Genomic DNA, 20,100 nt, shown 5'->3' with positions numbered 1-20,100 from the left:
ACGGTTATTCCAGGTACGTTCAGCACACAGACAGCTGTATGGCTGAAAGCTGTTCCAGGCTTCTGCCAGTTAAATGTGAATGGAGGCTGGACTCCCTCTCCCACTTTCACATGCAGTGCTGTCCTTGCATGTGGGGCCAAACAGCGCTTCTTTCCCTTTCACCACTGGCGCTTACAACTCGGCATGCAGAAAACTGACACCAGTTTTGAGGTTTTCAGATCAGCAGCAACCTCGGGCCCCAGCAAGAGCTCAGGTAAGTGCCAGAGCTGGCTGCTACGGGCTGTGATGTGGTGGGGAGTTTTCCTCTGAGCACTGTTGTGGTGCCAGTGCCATGTTGCTGTGGGGGCAGGGCGCAGCCCCAGAGGGAGTACAAACTAGCAGTGATACGGACATGAAAGTAAAGGTTGTTAAACACAAACTGAGCATAATAGGTATGTACAATTTATTTAAAATACTTTTTAACATACATTAAAAAACCTCACTATTTATACAGTCTAATTTCTAGCAACATATACAGATACTGAGCAACTACGCTACATGCTGAGGTAAGAACATAATCAAGCCAAAGAAGGCTGAAATACTTTTTATATCCATAGAGCTTCACATGTAAAAATGAGACCCATTAATTGTACCTCTGCTTGCATTGTACATGGGAGAACATCACTCTTAGGTCTGTCACACACTTTACATTTGGGAGTTGATGTTTAACAGTTTGCAGCATACACTTTAAACCCAACTATGAGAAATTCCAACTTTCAACATATACATTGTAAGCGGTGAGCAAAGCATGAGGCCGTTTTCTTTCATAAAGATGATCTAACTCCATTCTTAACTCATGCTGCTCAGATAATGAAACTGCATCATGGCTGCTTGAACAAAATCCACTCTCTACACTGCCTTAGCCTACAGTTGCACCCATTGTTACACTACACCTGGCCTACAATAAAAATAAAATGCGGATTTCCAACACTGTTTATTAATTTTACTGGATTACTTAAATCAGTGTGATCCACGCAGATCTTTTTGTTTCAAAGACTAAACGTTCAAAAGTTTCTTCAAGTGAATTGGGATACGTATGTCACAGCTCCGTGCAACCAACCAACCTTTCAGCCCTTTCAAACAAAATGCCATAATGTCAAAGTTATAACTGCTGTGAGGCAAGAGCACTTGAGAGCAAGAGCCTATTTAAGGAGAGCACAGATGGCTGTGACTTAGCTTTATCAAACAGATGAATTGCAGTTACATCAAAAATCCAACTTATATGCAGGAAATGCATATATTTCCACAACTAGGCCTTACATACTGCCCTTCGTTGCCTACTCAGATTTAATCTTAGGCTCCCAATTCTAAAAAGCATTCCCATTCTCACAATCAGAACAATACAGAATTGAGTTTTAAGGCAGCAGAGTGTAGGTGACAATGTTCTAGGCAGTGGATAGACCACGAGAAGTGCTGGTTCACAGAGTTATATAAAGCCTCTCTGCAAAAAGACTCACGTGCTCAGTCAGGGCGCTGTTCTGTACAAGCGTGCAGTAGCTGTTCTCTTGTACATGACTTTGGCTTCGATGGGGATGGGAGCCACCTCGTGTCAGGCCCATGGGCAGCATCAGAGCTGACAAATTATGTTACAGAAGCAAACAGTAACCATTACAGTCCATAAAACTGGGCTAATGTGTAGCTAGGGATTTTCACATTTATAAATTAATTCAGCATCCTCCCACCAGTGCTGTTACAATAAAAATAAAGCTTTTTAAGAATTCTTTTCTACTACTTAAGATAAAAAAGCTGTGCTTTGTTTCTAATAAGGTTAAAGAAAAAAAAAGTGGCAAATACAACATCCAAATGGTTCTCGTTTTGTGATTACTGAGATAAAACTAGTCTACCCAATCTTCAGTAGAAGACTGACTGCCATGTTTCATTGCAGAGAAAACTGGAACATTCAAAAGATATAAATTCAATTAAATGCTTCTAAAATGACACTCTTTGGGACAGCAATTGTTCTCAGTAAAAAGCATTAAAGAGTCCAAGATCTTTAATAAAAACAATCATAAGAAAAGCTCTAGGACCAAAGATTTCCAATTGTGCTAAAAGTACCATACGTGCTAAATGCATGTATTTACACAAACTATGCACCCTTAGAATATTTGTGTGCTTCTTCAAGCACTCACGAAAGTATGTACATATCTTCCTTTGAATATGCTCACCTCGTAATCTACAACACTAGATACTGCTGTGGGAGAGAGAACATCTCAGTCACTTTGAATGCCTGCATGCTTCTTGCAGAAGTTTAACTGAAGGCAGACACCAGTCAGAGCAGCCTTTACTCAGCAGGGAATAAGTGAAAGCAGTTGCAAAGTAATTTGCTTGTAAGATTTCAGACTGTACCTGCTGTATCCCTACCAGGACACAAAGGCTGAGTGGCTTAAGACATGAGGCAGAAAAGAAAATGGGTTGTACAGACAGCAAATTCTAATTTCAGAAGGCTAACAGAAACGATAGGAAACTTCTAAGGAACACATAGCTCATGATTCCCAGTTCTGTGAACAAAAGCCAAAATTAACATAATTTACAATCATGACTATTTTTATGTCACGAAGTTAATGGAAGTTCAAGGCTGTACACACATTTTATAGGGTAAAATGAATTTTAGACGCTGTAGTACCTATGTATCGTAGAACAGTAGAATTGTTTCAGTGGAAGGGAACCTCATCACTCATCTGGTCCATCTCCCTGCAGTGAACAGGACAACCTACAGCTCGATCAGGTTGCTCAGAGCCCCTCTAACCTGACCTTAAATGTCACCAGAGATGGGGCATCCACCATCCACTCTCTGGGCAACTCATGCCAGCGCCTACAGATTTTTGGAAGTCTGAAGTTTTGATTGTAGATTATTATTTTTCCCCAGAAATAGTACCATTAGCAAAAAAATTACCATCTTTCATACTTTCAACAGTTGTTTCTCCAAATTTCATTCACATCTATGACTTTCTGAAGCTAATCTTGAAGCGACCTTCTGTCATGCCTGACAGATAACTGTACAGTAGTGAAAAAAACAACAACAGAGCTCCCGATTATAAATGCAGCTTAAGAAAAGGCAGAATGACTGGTTTCCCAGATTTCCAATAATACATCTTTTGGCTCAACACTGTATTACTTAAGATTAACAGTTATCAAAACAGTGTGATTAAAAAATGAATCTGTCAGCTTTACCAAACCGGCTTTTAAAAACAAGCCGTGTTTGCCATCATCCTACCTTATGTACCTCATACATGAGCTAACTTGGTTCATCTTTACTGCTGATGGAATGGGCCGTGCTCTGCGGTACCTGGTACACCAACTCGTCAGCAGTGCCTGGCCCCAGCTGTCCCTTTGGTGTGTCATACAGTGCCTGTGCTGAGGACACGCTGTCTGTCCTGGACAAGAGCTTATTGTAAGTTCCCACCAGTGAAGGAGCTGGATTCCCTGCTGCTTTGAAGGTGGAAATAGAAGGAACGCCCAGAGGTGTGCTGGGATGACTGGACATGTCCATGACTATTGGAGTTGCGTATTCCGGTCCAGTTATAGGCAGTGGTTCAGCATAGGCATGATAAACTTCTTGTATAGGTGAATTGTAAGGGTCCAAATCAGCATAACTTGCTTCTTTTCCTTCCTCTGGTTTGAAGGTTGATCTCTGATGAAGCGAGCCGACAATGCCGCCGACCAGAGGCTGAGCATACTCTGTACAACAAACCCCAACAAAACAAAGTAAAAATGCACTTACTGCAGATTTTCCTTACAGCAGCAACACATTCAACACATCCTGTCAACAACACCCCAAGGAGTATTATCCTGGATCAAAGTACTGGTTGGCTTTTGTCTGTTGTATCGAGGTGCTTTGTGGGGAAAAAAAGAAGTAATCTTCGCCCAACAGATAGAGCATAAGCTCTATGTGTCTATGTGACAGCACCTGATAGCTCAGGTTTATCATTCTTCCCTTGTGAGCTACTATTGCTCAAGTTGAATATCTGCTCTAAACTGTTTTCAAACATGCTTCCCTGAAAGCTTAAAAGTGAGTGGAATTATCCTGTCTGGTACTGGATAAGAAGTGGTCTTTGGCATGGAGGGTTTGTCCTCTGAGAGGGGAGCCAGCACACAGCCAGCTGCAGCTGAGATACTGCAGTTTGACAGACAACCTGAGAAACAGAAGCTCACCCAAAATCAGCCCATCACCCAAAAAGAACATCATTACTTCTGCATGCTGTAAAGCTGTAATTCCTGTACATCTGCAAACTTCTGCCATCAGCACCGTCAGCACAGAATCAAAGGCAGTCAGCCATCTTCCTCTAATGGCCAGTTTACCATAAAGGGCACATGCTGTTATCAGTAACTGATTTTCCAGACCAAGCATATGGCTTAATCAGTGTAGGGAACCAAATGCCACGTATCAGATTTATGCATAATGTGAGAAGTTGTTTTCAATGCTTGTAAACACAGCTAAAGAAACAATTGTGTAAACACAATGTAAACACAGCTAAAGAAACTGCACTCATTATGGCATTTAAAACGAGCAGCTTTCAGTTACTGCTGTAACCTGGGGAAGTGTCTACAACCAGCACATCACCAGTCAATTAATACATACCTTCATGGGATTCACTCAAAGAACAGATCTGAAAAAGTCTGCGTTTTAATATGTGTTTATCAGCACATTCATTTCTATTCATTTCCCTTCACCTCCCCCAAGTAAACACGAAATAATTAAATGCAGTCACATTTCTGCCATTTTTTGGCATTTTGTGTATTTATCACATAGCCTGTGAAAACAACAACAAAAAAGTACCTGCAGATTCTGTCTGCAGCACTGTTGGAACTTCTCTTGGTCTGAGGCGGCCAATTTCACTGCTGCTGTAGCGTACAGGAGTTTCTTCATGTTCTGCTGATTTGGTAGGGAGAAACTGCTTCATTCCTTTCCACCATCCTTCACACAGTTTAAAAAAAAATGAAAATGATAAGCACAGATACTAATTAATTGTTAAGCTATTAAAATGCCATATGCTATGAGTTAACTGCCTGCCCCCACTGCAGTCATTAGGTTCTGCTGCAGTGCTGGGGCAGAGCAACGACTTCCCCCCTTGTGTCCCTTAATCACAGTGCTGCTCCTACCCAGCACACCTGTAAGCTTGCAGAATGCAACACAGAAAATGCTACAGAGTCTTACTTTGTAACGAGGCCGATTTATAAATCAAGTATTTACACAACATTGTAACCCAGGAGTATGTGAATTAATGGGCTGTTAATGTTTCTCACTCATTTTGTTTAAAAGAAGTTAATCGGTGAGTATCTGCAAAAACTGAGTATTTTTTAACTTCGGAAAGGCTGATAAGGAGTGACTGTGGTCATGAAAGCTCTCGGGAGAGAAGGCTGCCTTTGCTGCAGTCATTCCATCCCTCTCACTGAGTAACCAAAGCCATCCTGGTTCCGCTGTCCATGAATGCATTTTATTTTAGATGTAAGAAACCATCTTGTAGGCAAAGAAGTCCAAGAACGAGCAGACTTAAAACCACAGAACAGTGTTAAAAGTATGAGGAAGCCTGCGGGGAGAGCACAAACAGAGGTCCCACAGAAAACTGCAGCATTTTTGTAATATTGCATTCTGCCCAATTTCAGTACTCCTTTTAAAACAGACTCATGCACTGAACATTTAAACTTAAATCAGCTTAAAAAAAAAAATAAAATACAGTGTATTCATCATAAGCATTTGGATACAGGAGACTTTGACACTTAACATTCTAAAGCAACTATGCTGTGACCTGTCAGAAAATGGACACGTAATAAAGAAAAATAAATTCATTAACAGGTTTCTTTTCTAATGAACAAGGCCATACATGAGACTGCCAGAGAACAAAGGGATGTGGCTATTCTGTAGTGTAAGGTCAGAAAAATGAAGCATAGTTAGTCATGCAGACAGTGAAAGCTAAGCCAGCTCTTTAAGCTGCAGCACCAGAGTTTGTGTGACTCCTTCAAAGAGCTGCTCTGTGGAATTGTCTGACCTGAAGTTAATGAGGCACAAGAATGGGAAGGCAGAAAACATACCAGGGAATACAAGGGGATTCTTGGGATACGAGTAATCCCACATTGTTACAAGGACAATGGAGAAGAAGAAACTTGACAAGCTCCATATACCAAGATGAAATGTTTTTTTTCCAGCACAAAAGAAGTACCAGAAATAAAAGACTATTACATTTACCAAAAGTTTCCTCATGAATGATTTTTTTCCCTCTTCATGCAATTAAGAGGCTCTAAACTTGTTTTACTTAAAAAAGAAGACTGACTCTGTAAGCTGGAACTGGAGATATTTTCCATGTCTTATAAAAATGCAGAGAACAAAAAAGCCAAGTCTCATCAGCAAGCAAGTTCTGTGCTCTCTGTCCCTCCATCTCCACCAGTCAGCACTACAGGAGCTTCTGCTGGTGGAAAACATCACTACAGTTTGAAAACATTACACTAATAACGCCAAGTAAAGGACTTCATAAGATCATGTTGTTACCTGCACGATCCCAGTAAGGTAGATCATAGGTGCCCTCAGTTTTTTTCTTGCTGTGAGAAAAGGACAGAGTATTTTAGCCAGTCTTCCTACCAGAAGCGCATCCGTGCTCAGCAACCTCGGCTTCTCAAGCTTACAGCCCAAGCCCCAGCAACCCGGCCTGCTGCTACCAGTCTGCTGCTACTGGAGAAATCAGTTTTCAGAAAAAGCACTTGAAAGGAAACTATTTACAAAAAGCATTTCCGTTGTGCTTGCTCTCCAAATGAACATTTTCTCATAAGGAGTGAAAAAAAGCCCTTCCAGAAGTGCGGATCGTGTAGTTCCCATAGCAACACATGCAGAGTGCTTCATTCCCACACACCAGACCAACATTCTACTCAAGTACTTTCATTAATCCATTCATTTACCGGTTTCTCCAATGCCACGCACAAACTAAGATAAGAATCAGAGTAGTGAAGACCATCACCAGCACTGGAACCAGAACTGCTGCCAACGCCACATCTGAAAGCCATTAAATTAAGTGGTGTCAGACAGAAGTGCTTCTCATAAATCAGTTCTTATTTTGAAAATTACTTGGGTAAACATGCAGTTTTCAGGTACAGCATCTATCACACTGGGTCCTGCTAAGCTACCCTGCTGGATGCTCACACAGTTTAAACAGCAATTATTGTCTTCTCTCTTTTACATGTACACAGCATTTCTGAAAGCTGTTCCAACAGAATAAATAGCTTTGTTTTGCTACAAATACATGGTTCTTACAGGAAAATGGTATTTTATCATTAACATGGAACACCAAGAGCCCAGGAGTATGCAACCACTGAAGTCTGAACCTCTTACAAGAAGTAAATAGCACAATATCCTAACAATCACTACTTGTCTATCTGGGTTTACGTGTGACATGAGAGCATGTTCTGTCCTCTGCTTCCCAAAGGACACTTCACCAATGCCTACATTTGCCATGCTCTTGTTCTCTTTCTGACAATAACAAACAACATGATGGCACCGGGTGTATTTCAAATTTCATGCCAATGGCACGGATTAACAGAAGACTATCTATATCTAAGTGTCTTGTCCTAAGCAATTATCAGATTAAAATGACAAAGTTACTTCTAACTCTGAAGGGAAGTCCAAGTTACAACTTCTCCTTTTGAGAAAAGCTCTTTAAGTAATTAAAAGTTAAACTCATTTTCAACATAATATTTACATCCCTTAGAATACTAGTTTTGTTTCCACATGCTGTATGCAACTGAGTATTTTTAGCATCTGAATCTTTAATACATTGGCAAGTATTAAAAAGATAGATGTTTTATTACAGTATATAAAAACTGACAAGCAAAATTAAACTCAGAAAGCGTATTTAATATATTGCAAAGTACTGTAAGCAGTTCCCAAATTTCTAGTGCTCAATCATGGATACCTTTGGTTACGCTTGGAGTCACTGTGGTGTTTTTTATTTCAGGTGTGAAAGTTGTTTTATCTGTCTGCAACGAAGTCTTCACTGAGTGGATGAAGTCCTCACCGATGTCATCAACCTTGTTGGTGTTGTCCTGAGGCGGTGGGGGAGGCAGCATGGAGATTTTGGGAGCACGGACTTTAAGAGAAAGGTATTTAGAAATGAGGTTGTTTTTTTTTGTTTGTTTGTTTGTTTAAGTGCTAGCTTTACATGTTTCCCTGTCAAGAAAAGAGCTGGAATAGTTTGTTATAAAACTTCTGTTCATTTTGTATAATGAACAAAAAAAACTATGAAACAGTAACATGAGAGCAAGCGACTCGTGTCTCTTGAAACACTTTTTCAATTGCTCTGTTTACACACAGAATGGGAAAGTTTTCAGCTGCCTTACCTATACTGAACTGACATCCTAGCAGTTCTACTTTCATTGCAATTTTCTGGTGCCACTTTAAGGGGTTAATCCTAACAAATCGTGCAATAATAGGTGGGATAAAATTATTGCGAACTTCCTGGTACAATTCAGTGTTCCCTTGAAATACCTAGGAAAGAGGAAAGAAGAAGAAAAAAGACAAATACTATGTTACACGAATATAATACTAACTGAGTAATTAAAACCAATTTTGATATTTCACACAGCAAAAGTAAGCTTTAGGGAATGCTAACAGTATTTCATACCCAGAACAGTGCTGCTGCCTGACCATCCCCACTCACCCTGCCTCCTGCTGAAGAAATGAATGGTGTGTGTGTGCAGACCAATGGGAATACTGGCTTTGTTTCTGCATGCAGTGTGTGACTGATGCTTGGTACCCTCTGCCTTCCTCCAAACAGAGGAGGAAGGTAAACAGAGAAGAAACAGTGTACTGATGTGACCCAGGCAACCCCTGTTGCTACACAAATGCTGAGTTTGTATGGCAATAAAAATAATTTTAACTCAGTTCTTTCTTGGTGTTTTGCACTTGCTCTTCAAATACAGCAAGCAGTTGTGATAATGTGAAAGTAGGTATTATCAGAGTCTTCACACTGCATAATAGCTAAGGAATGGTCTCTCCTGTGAATGGATATGGCATCTACTAGGAAGAATTAAAATCTAATGTAATCACACTGTCCTCTAGTGGTTGCTGTCTACAATGACTTGCAACAACAACAACAAAAAAAGCAAAACACATTAACAACTTGAAATCTCTGGATCAAAAACTCTTCAATAATAGAAGCGAGCAGAAATTGCCTAAAGAATGAGCTAAAGCTGATCCTTCACTGCTGGGTCTCACACACAAAGAACTCATCAAATCTGCAACACATCACAAAAGAGGGGACCGTAACAGAGCAATGTCTATTTTCAAAGCATTGATACTGATGCTTCAAGATGTAATTCAGAAGTCAGTCATGGCACTTACTGGCACAAACCTGAAAAATAAATACTATGGAGATGTAGGATTTTTCTGCTCACTCACACTACTAGGTAAACACAATCCAAATTGTACAGAAGCAGGAAGGTGCTTTGGTGTTTTGTACACCATATACAAAAAGACAGTGCAGGATAAATGCCTGCAACATCCAGCAGGTCTGAAAGAAAAGCATTATTCCAGGACAGGAGACTGGCCTTTCAAAAGCCAAAACCAAGAAAACCTCGCAGCAGCCTTTAAGCAGCATCTTAGCTCCCTGACCTCCATAACATGCCTATCCCTGCTCTTAGGAGACACACAACCCCCATTAATATTGCTACTTAAAGTTGAGTTTTGGTTTGTCCTTACCTAGTCAGTGATTGTCTTCATCTTTGAAAGCACCAACTGATCAAACAAATGTGTCAATTTAGTTAAGAACAGAAAAAGGTTTGCCTGGTGTTGTGCCAGTTCCCCCTGCTAAGGAAGGCCCGTGCTCAGTTTGGTACCCCAGCAACAAAGGCACAGGAGATGAGAGAAATCAACACCTCTGTGTGTATGATTCTCTCAACACTGACAGTTTTCAACTCTGGTTTCAGAAGTTGAGCATGTAAGAATGAAGGCAACAAGAATCCTTAGTGTCAGCTATAATCATAGAATGGATTGGAAGGGACCTTTAAGATCATGTAGTTCCAACTCCCTGCTATAGGCAGGGACACCTCCCTCTAGAGCAGGCTGCTCAGAGCTCCATCCAGCCTGACCTTGAATGCTTCCAAGGACTGGGGCATTCACAGTCTCTCTGGGCAACTTGCTCCAATGTCTCACCACCCTCACAAGCATTTCTTTTTTATATTTTTTTTTAATATAATGATGCTAGAAGGACTTTTCTTGAGCACTAATGCACCTCTAAAAGCTCTTTTCATAGAGGATCACAAGAAGTCTTGGAGTCTTGGGAAACTTTCTGGTCTCCTGAACAGAATTTTCAGACATTAAAAAAAAATAAATAAAAATCAAAACAGGGAACTGCAACTCCTAAGCTAAGTAAAAATCAGAGGGAGAAAACTGCATGCACATACAACCAGAAGTAAAGCTGTATCAAATGAGATTATGCCAGACAAAGGGAAAACCTGTTATATTCTGAAGCCTCAGTATCAGTCCCTTTTTTATGTTAAGTATTTTCTATCACAGCTGGCACTTTGAGTACGTTTGACCATTTGCACACTGTACCTAAAGATATAAAAAAGTGCAGAAAGGATGTTAACCTGTAGCTTCAAGCTCCACATTTTGTTTGCTTCAAGAACTTGCAAGGAAAGGAAGCGGCTCAGTCAGCAAGAGCCAAACACGTAGCCTCCATCTACGCAGCTAGCTGAGATTGTATTTTACAGCCAGAGGAGGGCACTCAAAAAACAGCAAAAGATGCTGGATTTTTAAATTTTAGTTATTTATTGAGGCCTTCTTACTAGAAATTTGATAGTTGTGTAGGCTCAAGGAGATGGACCAGTCTCTACAATCAAATCACATCAGTTCAAGAAAGTTTCCCACTATGATTGTGTTCAGTGTTTGGAAACCTTTTAATTTAACAAAAAAAGATACTTCCACCTTTCACTTCAGCATCAAGAGGACTGGAAATAAGACAGATAGAACCATTCAGTTTAGCACTTGAAATCCTTTCCAGTTCTCCAGATTATGAAGCTCAGAGAAAGCAGCTATTTGGGAATCTCTTAAAACAGCCCAGGTCAGCGGGAGATGCTGCCATCTGCCGGAAGCGAGTGCTTATTGCTGGCAATAGAAGTTTCTTGTCCTGAATATTAGCACTTCCAAATCATCATTAAAATCATCTCCGCGTTTCAGTCTTCTATCCTTTTCCGATTCCTTTCTGCAGAGACACTGCTTATGATTCAATATCACACCGAAAAGTTAAATGAAAAAAAACAACCAAAACCAACTGGTCAAGCTGGTCATGCTTCTGCACAATCTCCAGAGTATTCCCAGAAAGTATATGGTATTTTTACCTTATCTTTATCAATGCCAGGTTCTCTGTATACTGTCCACTTTTGTGCATCATCACTATATAAAATTCTGTAGGATGAGACATAATAGTAGTACTCTGCTAAGGTTGATCCAGTAGTTATAATACCTGTAAAAATGAAGGTGTCCAGTTATACAAAAAACTGCTACCAATTTGTACAAAAATACATCAGCTTCTTAATCCAGAGTTTCATAATTAGAATTTCCACTGCTCCAGTTACACTTACAAAAAGTTTATCCAAGGTGTCAGGGTCTGAAACTCCTACGGTGACTAAAATCTCATTTTACTTACTTTTTTATGTCTTAATCTACATTTCTCCCTTATTTCTTGATAGAAATGGCCTATCCATGTGCCAAGGTATCATTTTTCTTCCTTGCCTTTGTGTTGCCAAGCTAAAAGCACCACTGGAAGAACTTCAGCTTCCTAAAGCAGTCACTGCAGTGCTGTGGGGATACTCCCCAGAAAAGCCGTTTTGCAGAAGGTTATTAGCACAAGAATGGGAGGACCAATGTAAAATCAAAATAGTCTCCAGGGAGGTAGGATCGAGGTAAATCTGAGATGTTTAATGACAGGAAATCCAGGTGCTGATACATAGCAGGGCATGCAGCTGCATTCATAGAGCCCAGCTCAGGCACATGAGAGACAAACCCAAACTGATCAAAGGGGATGTCTGGGGATAATCTTAAAGCCCAGGATTCTAAAAGGCACTTTATTTTTACTATTAGGCACTTTATTTGACTTAAGTCAAACTGCAAACACACTCTCCAACAAGGATTACCTCTGAACACGCAACCCTGAATTGCAGTTCAAGCACCACTGCATGAAGGGGAGGCTGCCAGCTGCTTACTGCAGAGCGTGGCAACTACTCCCACCTCTGCTGCTGGATTTGCTATGGCTGTAGAGGGCAGCAGGGGAAACCTGGAAACCTAATACACCCATATCGGAGGTACCAGAGGACTGAGCTGCCTGGATATGGACTTGGACCCTCAATAAAACAGCAGGAACAGGCAAGTATCAAGGATCCGATATAAACACAGGAAACACTTGAACAAATTCCGATCAAGGAGGTTTTTTCTACCATGAAACTCCATCTGCTCATCTTTAGGCTCTTAGGTGCATTTGCTAGAACACAGAAACAAACTTGTTGTAATGGTAATTAAATTAACATCCAGATTTTACCTGAGACTAAACACTGGAAGAAAAATTTTAGTGACCAAACTTTCTGAAGGCTGCTTAAAAGCCAAATCCATGTAACTTACCTGTAATTCTCTTTTCTTTATTCAAGTCTATCTGCAGCCACTGACGTTCATCACTGTCCAAAGCAGCCCAAGGAGGCCCATGCCTTTTCAGTCTGGCATTTTCAGGTTTCCAAGTGTTCACTCGTCCTGTTTGGTCAGGCCACTCAAGAATAGATGAAGCCGTAATCTGGGAATCAGAGATTACCCCAGATTCCATTCCCAGTGTCCCATAGCAACCTGAGCAAAGGAAAAGGTGAGGACTTAGAATTCCAAGACACACAGTGATCTTACTTGCCATGCAAATATTACACTGCCATCTAAATTTATTCCATAACAATGCTACTAAAAAAACCCCCACAATGTCTTCTGCATTCTTCCAGTCACGCTGGAACCAAACTTCTCATCTTCAGTATTGAAAGATTTACACTTGTGCAAGAATAATGTGGATATTCTCTCAATCACCTTCCACACAGAACACTAGAGAAGCTCTGGGGGAACTGTCGTGGTTTAAGAGTTTATCATGTGGTTGGTGCAGTAATGGGAAAGAGATTACTTGGCCACTCACTCCTTTTGGAGCCTATTTAACTTTTGGTTTTCAAACCTACCTCAGTATCATAACGTTAATTCAAATAAAACTCCAAAGAATGTAGGGAGCAACACAACAATCCTGCCCTTGAGTTCAAACGCATCCTTGAAGTTAACTGTATGTTTTGTTACCACTCCTACTAGAAGTTCCTTCCTACATCCTACATTCTTATGGCTTAAAAAAATAATATTAAAAAAAAAATCTTTGTGGCTGATAGCCATTTGCTCATTTGTTGCCTCTGCTGGATGTACATCACCTGCTGCAGCACAAGATCACTTGAGCACTTACTCAAACTCGAATTTTTTCCTCCATCTGTCACTGCAACCTAAGAAGCTGTCAATGTGAAGCAGAAATACAGCGGAGTCTGTGTACTGACACTGTACACTGTACTCTGTGGTTCTTCACTTAGCTTCTGTTACTCAAATCACCAAGGCAGCCAGGTCTTCATGTACAATGGTTCCATTTTCCTCTGCACTGACCACATCTCTAGTATTAACACACACCACAATTTTGTACCAAGTCATGACATCAACTACTGTGAAAGAACCACACTGGTAATACTACCATAATCAGATAATTGTCATTACAGCACACTACAAAACCCTCTTTTTTCCTTCAGCCAATTCCAAGCCCATTCAGACACATATTTTAATCTACATCTCTTGCTTGTTCAACAAGTTGTTAAATGCTTCTCCAAAATTCCACATTTTTGTCCAGATCAGCACTTCTTACACTGAAAAATTAGTAATCAAAAAAGGATCTTAACCTGCACAACCTGCTGTGTGGTAAAGCCAGGTAGCATTTTGTCCCATCTCTTCACATTCCCAGCCCACTGAGTAACTTTTATACAACCTGTCAGATCACATTTTGAAAGACAAAAAAAAACAAGAAATGCTCCCCCAATCACTGTGTTTCATATCCTCCAACCATAAGGTCAGTAGACAGGCATTCCTTCTAGCTTTTCTAAAGGTCTAAGAGAGAGATCATTGGATGTGAATTACATTTTCCAATCTTTGCTTCATTATATAAGTTTCCACCTTCAAATACTTGTGCCCATCAGATTCCTGCATTTATCTCCCCATTTGGGTCACTTTTATTAATATATTAGGAAAAGCGTTTGTTTACTTCTGGGAATGTATGCATGACTCCCCTTCTTTTTTCTTGATTAAACAAGCTCCCCGTGCTTTTGTTGCATTCTTTGTATTGTTACTAAAACAGCTAAGAGACTAAGACCAGCCCACTGTCTTCATGGTATTTCCACCACTCATTCAAAGATGGCACATTAAGTGACTTCCATTTAGAAAACTGCAGCTATTCTGTTTGAAAAGGAGGCAATTGGCAGAAAGTAAAAACATACAAAGCAATAAGCTTTAAAATGGGGCAACATCTGTTATACCAATCATCAACATGGAACATGTTTACAGGAACAAATGAATGGCAGCCAAGGTGGAACACAGCACACACACAGAGCAAAGCACAAGAAATGCCTTTCTAGAGCACAGGAGAAAAGTAATTTATCACACAGCATTCAGTTGCAAGAAATCAGGGGAAAGAAAAAAAAATTAAAAAGTGAGGGAGAAAACTCAGTCATCATTTTGCAATTTATGCTAAGTTTCTCAGGAAGCAACAAGAAAGCTGTAAGGACTAAATATGGAACAAAGCTCTGTAGTGCACAGTTGTTATAAATAAAGAGTAACTCACAAGTGCCAAACTCTGCTTTAAGCAGTGCATTTAAGGTGGGGGAGTCAAGTCACTTTAAAGCAGATTACACCGGGGGAAAAAAAAAACAACATGAAATAATCTCTTCTTACAGATGAGCAGAGCTTACTAAGGAAAGGTTTTGAATAGGAGAAAATATTAAAAGATAGATAAGTATAGACTGTCAGGACAATCACCCTGTGGGACTGAGAAAGCAGGTTTTAGAAAGTCTGCACTACTGAGGAAGCCAGTCAAAATATTACACTAACCAGAACAAAAACTAAGAAATGCATTGGAAAGAATTGATATGAAAGGAGCAATTTATATGAAAGGATTATGTAATAAAATTGACAGTGCTTACCACTAGTCTTAAAGGTGAAGAGACTTGTAGATAATGGTCCCCTGCAGAGAACAAAAAGATGGGGTTTGTGCTACTGAGGAAAACTGACACAAACTGCCTTCCATTTATTTTTCTCATCTGACTGCTTGCCTGTAAAATCTATGTACACGTTCCTGAATACAGAAAATTCATGATGAAGTTGTAGTATAAACCTCTTTTCACCTGAAAGCTTGCCCAAGGATTCTACTGGTGTAACAGGCTTTCAAAGAGCCATCTACGCAGCAAGATGCAGGAGCTTCATTAAAATACTTCCTTTTTGAATGAACTTTATCACAGTAACAAGAACCAGCCTCCTCTGATCACTTAATTCTTGGGATTTCTGAGATAAAACGACAAGTTACAGCATAATATATTTCCATATCCAGCTTCAATGGAAATGCCAATCACTAAATGGCATTCATTTAGGAATTTCCAAAAATGCTGCATACAAACTCTCAAAAATCTCCATCTACAACACACTGATATTTCCAGAACAACCAAGACTGCGAAGATTGTGTTCTTTACTATTCAAGTTTCATCTCACCATTTCCCAGAGTGAGTCTGCCCACACACGCCGGGGGGCCATTCCTCACACTGACTGAGCTCCCTGACCCAACCTCTGGCCTCTCAGGACAACAGTAGTTGCCCCCACTTCACAAAGACAACCAAGGGAAGTGACCTTTGTCTGTAGGTTTCAAACATTGACAGCATTACCAAAACAAAGCAGTTATTATTTACTGGATTTTTTTTTTTCCTAAAGTGTTGTAAAAAAAAAAAAAAAAAAAAAAAAAAAAGACAGGTTTACTCTGCTAAACACATTATTCCTCAAGTTCAGGCTGGATTAAAATGACAGCTCTGGAGAGAGGAAAAAAAAAAATATCAAATGTTTCCCTGTCTTTCAATTCCCCACCCCCCAGATAAATACTCTCCCACACTGTTCATACACAGAGCCAAAAATTAAAACAGAACATTGTACACTAGCTTGTGAAATTTTATGTTTTATGTGAAAAATATTGCTTGCCTCAGATACCAATTTTCTCCTCTTTTACCTGAAAGAAAATTACAGGATTTAAACTGGTGATTATAAAAATAAACTACACAAATTATTATTTTTGCACAGATCACTGGGAATTTATGGTCATGATGTGTATTTTGGAAGACAAAAGCTCCTTTTAGAGTTGGTAAAATTAATCTTTATGGTTTAGAGGTTAAAAAATAATCTGGTAAAACAATCACACCACAGAACTGTGAGAACTTCACAGACAGCTCCACTTGCTGAATTTGCTCCTGGGAAGAGGCACTACCAAAACTTAAGGTGCTAAAGATAAGGAGGATGTAAAAGGTACACTTACATTTTTGAGGTGACATTGTTAGCCAGGGAGCCCTCATAGTATGGAATGCCTTTGCTGATTACAACGTTAATTTGGCCACCCAGAGTATTTGATACGACGCCTGCATGAACACCAGCCATGCAAAGTGATGACGACTTATGGGGAAGAAAAGAACAACATTACTACCACGCTGTAAATAAATTAAATATTACACTTCTTACTGTAAATGCTGCATTGCCAAGTCATGTTCTTTGTTGCTATCATTACATTAAGAAACTTCTTACTTAGCTTTATCTCTGTTTTTTAGAAATCCTTAATCTCTGTTTTGAGAGGCTTATACAGAGCTATCCACAGGCATCTGCCTCCTGAAACATTTTAGCTTTCGGAGACACGCATCACTCTGCAGCCCCTTGCTCTCATTCAGGGATGGATGTGGGATCAACCTGAATTTTAGAACATCAAGGGGAACCAAGCGATCTTTGAAGGTTCACCCAGATACATCTCCATATACATTCCAGAAACCACATTCAGCATTTTATTATCAGTGTGGCATTGCAGCACAGCTTTGCCTAAGCCAATAAACAATAGAAAACAACTGTGGATTTTTATTTAATAGCTGCTCTCCAAATCAATGCTGCTGGTTGCTATTACTAAACAAAGTTGTTGGATTTTCCTGTCAATCATTCCTCTGGGTGCTAGTAAGCCTCACAACAATTATCCTAAAACAAATCAGCAGATCTTGTCTAGAAAAAGGGAAACTTCACAGAGCCACAGTATATTCCGAGTTGGAAGGAACCACAAGGATCAGCGAGTCCAACTCCTGGCTCCACACAGCACCATCCAAAATCCAAACCCTATGTCTGAAAGCGGTGTCCAAACGTCCCTTGAACTCTGACAGCCGGGGGCAGTGCCCACCGCCCCGGGCAGCCTGTTCCAGGGTCCCACTGCCCTCTGGTGAAGAACCTTTCCCCAACCCCCACCCTGACCCTCACCAGAGAGCAGAGCTCAGAGCTGCCCCTCCTCTCCCTGTGAGGAGCTGCAGCTGCCATGAGGCCTCCCCTCAGCTCCTCTGCTGAGGCTGAACGCACCACAGGACCTCAGTCCAGCCCCTCACACACCTTGCCCTCCTAACCACCCTTCCTTGTCTTTGCAGCCCACCTTTGGACACGCTCTAATATCTTCACATCCTTCCCATTCTGTGGCAGCCACAGCTGCACCCAGTGCAGGAGCTGAGGCTGCACAGCACAGAGAGGAGCAGGACAAAGCCCTCCTCACTCTGCTGGTGGCAGCGCTGGGCCCGGTGCACCCCAGGATACAGTTGGCCCTTTGGGCTGTCAGGGCACACTGCTGGCCCACATGCTGTCAGCCAGAACCCCCAAGATCCCCGTCATCAGGGTTGCTCTCCAGCCTCTCTATCCCAAACTTCATGGATAATTTTTCTTCTTATTTTAAAAACAGAACAACATTCTCCACTATGTTCTCTCGAGAAATAACTGCATTATGCTACAGGTCAAAATGCCCCTATATCTCAAAGCTCACTGGCACAAAACCTTCCTGCAAAGATTCTGATTCCTTACCCCACAAATACCCTCAAAAGCTTCTAGATAAATGTAAACATGACTGGCTTAAACACCCAGTTTCCCACTCCCTCTTATCTCCTCTTGCAAGTAGAAGTATGGGGATTCTGTAAACTAAACTGTCTCCTCCCCACTCACCAGAAGATGTCAGCAATGAGTGCTCCAAGTCCTCCAAGGGATTACACAAAAGAACCAAGACTTAGGGTACTCTTCAAAGCAGTACACAGCTAAGATCTTTAGGAAGGGATGCAAGCGAAATGTCTACCTGCAACTTTGTCTTACGTGTTTTACAATTTGATTTCTTTCCATCCAATTTGACTTCTGGGAAACTCTCTGCCCTTTATACAGGCCATTAAGTCATACAAAAAGAGAGTCACAGGGGATTTATTTGCTGAAGTTTTCTTTTTCCTCCATAGAAAAGTTTTTCCTGATTTTGGCCAACAGAAACAACTCCAACAAGCAAAGCTCCTACAGATGCTGCAAATATGAGATACAGAGAATAAACTCCTTCTTATAAATAGGCATAAAAATTATCCTGCAGCTATTTAGCAAGGACTCAATGCAGAACATAACACTTAACAGCTACACTGTGGTGACTTCGTTTTTTAAACATCTGAATAGTTATTTAAGAAGGTAGCCTAGGATTTACAGGTATTTGAAAAAAGTAAATGACAGAGCAGCACATTTTAGGTTCATATTAAATATTAAAGACCAGTGTACATTCTTTTGTAACATTCCAAGTAAACTACATTATTACATTTCAATTTCCAGTTAATAGAACTATTAATGCTACAGTATAAACTGTTTTGTAACTGTTTTCATAGCTGTCCAGTGTAAACAGTGTAAATCATTGAAAGTCTGTTTAAAATATCATAGTATCAAAAGCAAGATGACTTCATTAAAAAAAAAAAAAAAAAAACTTTGGTTCTCTCTACAAAGCTGAAATTCACAACTTGAAAAAGCCAACAGAAACAAAGCAGGAAGTATCAGAGTATTTTGGTTGATACATTTTTTTCTCAGAAGGCCTTGCAAGTCTCTAGTACACTGCATCACTTCTTGGAGATGGCAACATGGATTCATTGAATGGTGTGGGTTGGAAGGACCACCTAGTCCAACTCTGCTGTCAGCAGAGGAGACATCTTATAAAGTTGCCCAAATGCCCGTCTAGCCTGGCTTTGAACACTTCTAAGGATGGGGCATCCTCAGCTTCTTTGGGTGACCTGTTCTAATGCTTAATCCCCCTGGTGGCAGAAAAATTCTTTCTAAAATTAGACTAAATCCAGTCTCTTTCAATTTGAAGCCATTACTCCTTGTCTATCCCTACAAGCCTGCACTAAAAGCCTTGTCAGTATAAGCCCTTCAAAGGCCGCAAGAAGGCTTCCCTGCAGCTGCCTCCTTTCCAGGCTGAACAAGCCCAGCTTCCTCAGCCTCTCTTCATAAGAGAGATGTTCCAGCCCTCTGATTTTCATGGGCCCTCTTGGACTCACTGAAACACCAGTCGCTGAGCAGCTGTGCAAAAAAACACGAGTAGCATGCCATTTAATTTAGGAGGTGCAACTTCCAGAGTCCAGACAGCAGAGCTAATACAAATAACTATAAATGAGTTTTAATCAAACTTTAAGTATTTTACCACAATTAATGTGTGCCTACAGTAGTAAGCTTACTTACATCTCTGTATCCATGGGGAATAGTGCCTGAAATATCAGCAAAAGGAATCACACATCCAGCTGGGCAATACTTACTGAAAGAAAAAATAATAATAAAAATTCAAGTCAAGGCACGCATGCAGCTACAACTCTTTCAAAACATTATAAAATAGACACTGTATTTATAATATTTATAATACACTGTTATCACTTCTACCACTACGTAAGGATATATCCTAATCAAAGACATAAGAAACCAGACAAAAA

The 20,100-nt window shown here is 40.4% G+C and overlaps 1 protein-coding gene and 1 long non-coding RNA gene across 2 annotated transcripts in view; one reads left to right on the top strand and one right to left on the bottom strand.

Annotated features, from left to right (window-relative positions):
• Positions 1–425: 425 nt before the first annotated feature.
• Positions 426–20,100, bottom strand: part of DCBLD2 (discoidin, CUB and LCCL domain containing 2) — a 42,637-nt gene continuing 22,962 nt past the window's right edge. The window contains exons 5-15 of the mRNA XM_052664960.1: positions 19,856–19,928; positions 16,632–16,765; positions 15,262–15,302; positions 12,638–12,853; positions 11,362–11,486; positions 8,362–8,509; positions 7,938–8,111; positions 6,928–7,021; positions 6,524–6,573; positions 4,817–4,954; positions 426–3,717 (exon numbers count right to left, since the gene is read on the bottom strand). Of these exons, the coding sequence (XP_052520920.1) occupies positions 3,275–3,717; positions 4,817–4,954; positions 6,524–6,573; positions 6,928–7,021; positions 7,938–8,111; positions 8,362–8,509; positions 11,362–11,486; positions 12,638–12,853; positions 15,262–15,302; positions 16,632–16,765; positions 19,856–19,928 (1,636 nt within the window). The 3' untranslated portion in view covers positions 426–3,274. The remainder of the gene's footprint in view (positions 3,718–4,816; positions 4,955–6,523; positions 6,574–6,927; positions 7,022–7,937; positions 8,112–8,361; positions 8,510–11,361; positions 11,487–12,637; positions 12,854–15,261; positions 15,303–16,631; positions 16,766–19,855; positions 19,929–20,100) is intronic.
• Positions 8,035–8,904, top strand: LOC128072145 (uncharacterized). The gene is made up of 2 exons (XR_008202149.1): positions 8,035–8,124; positions 8,607–8,904. It is a non-coding gene; the product is annotated as an uncharacterized LOC128072145 (long non-coding RNA).

Source organism: Tympanuchus pallidicinctus, unplaced genomic scaffold, assembly GCF_026119805.1.
Source record: "Tympanuchus pallidicinctus isolate F22 unplaced genomic scaffold, pur_lepc_1.0 scaffold10, whole genome shotgun sequence".
Classification (NCBI taxonomy): domain Eukaryota; kingdom Metazoa; phylum Chordata; class Aves; order Galliformes; family Phasianidae; genus Tympanuchus; species Tympanuchus pallidicinctus.
The sequence above is the reverse complement of the archived record's forward strand: the minus strand, read 5'-3'. Positions and strand labels throughout refer to the sequence as shown.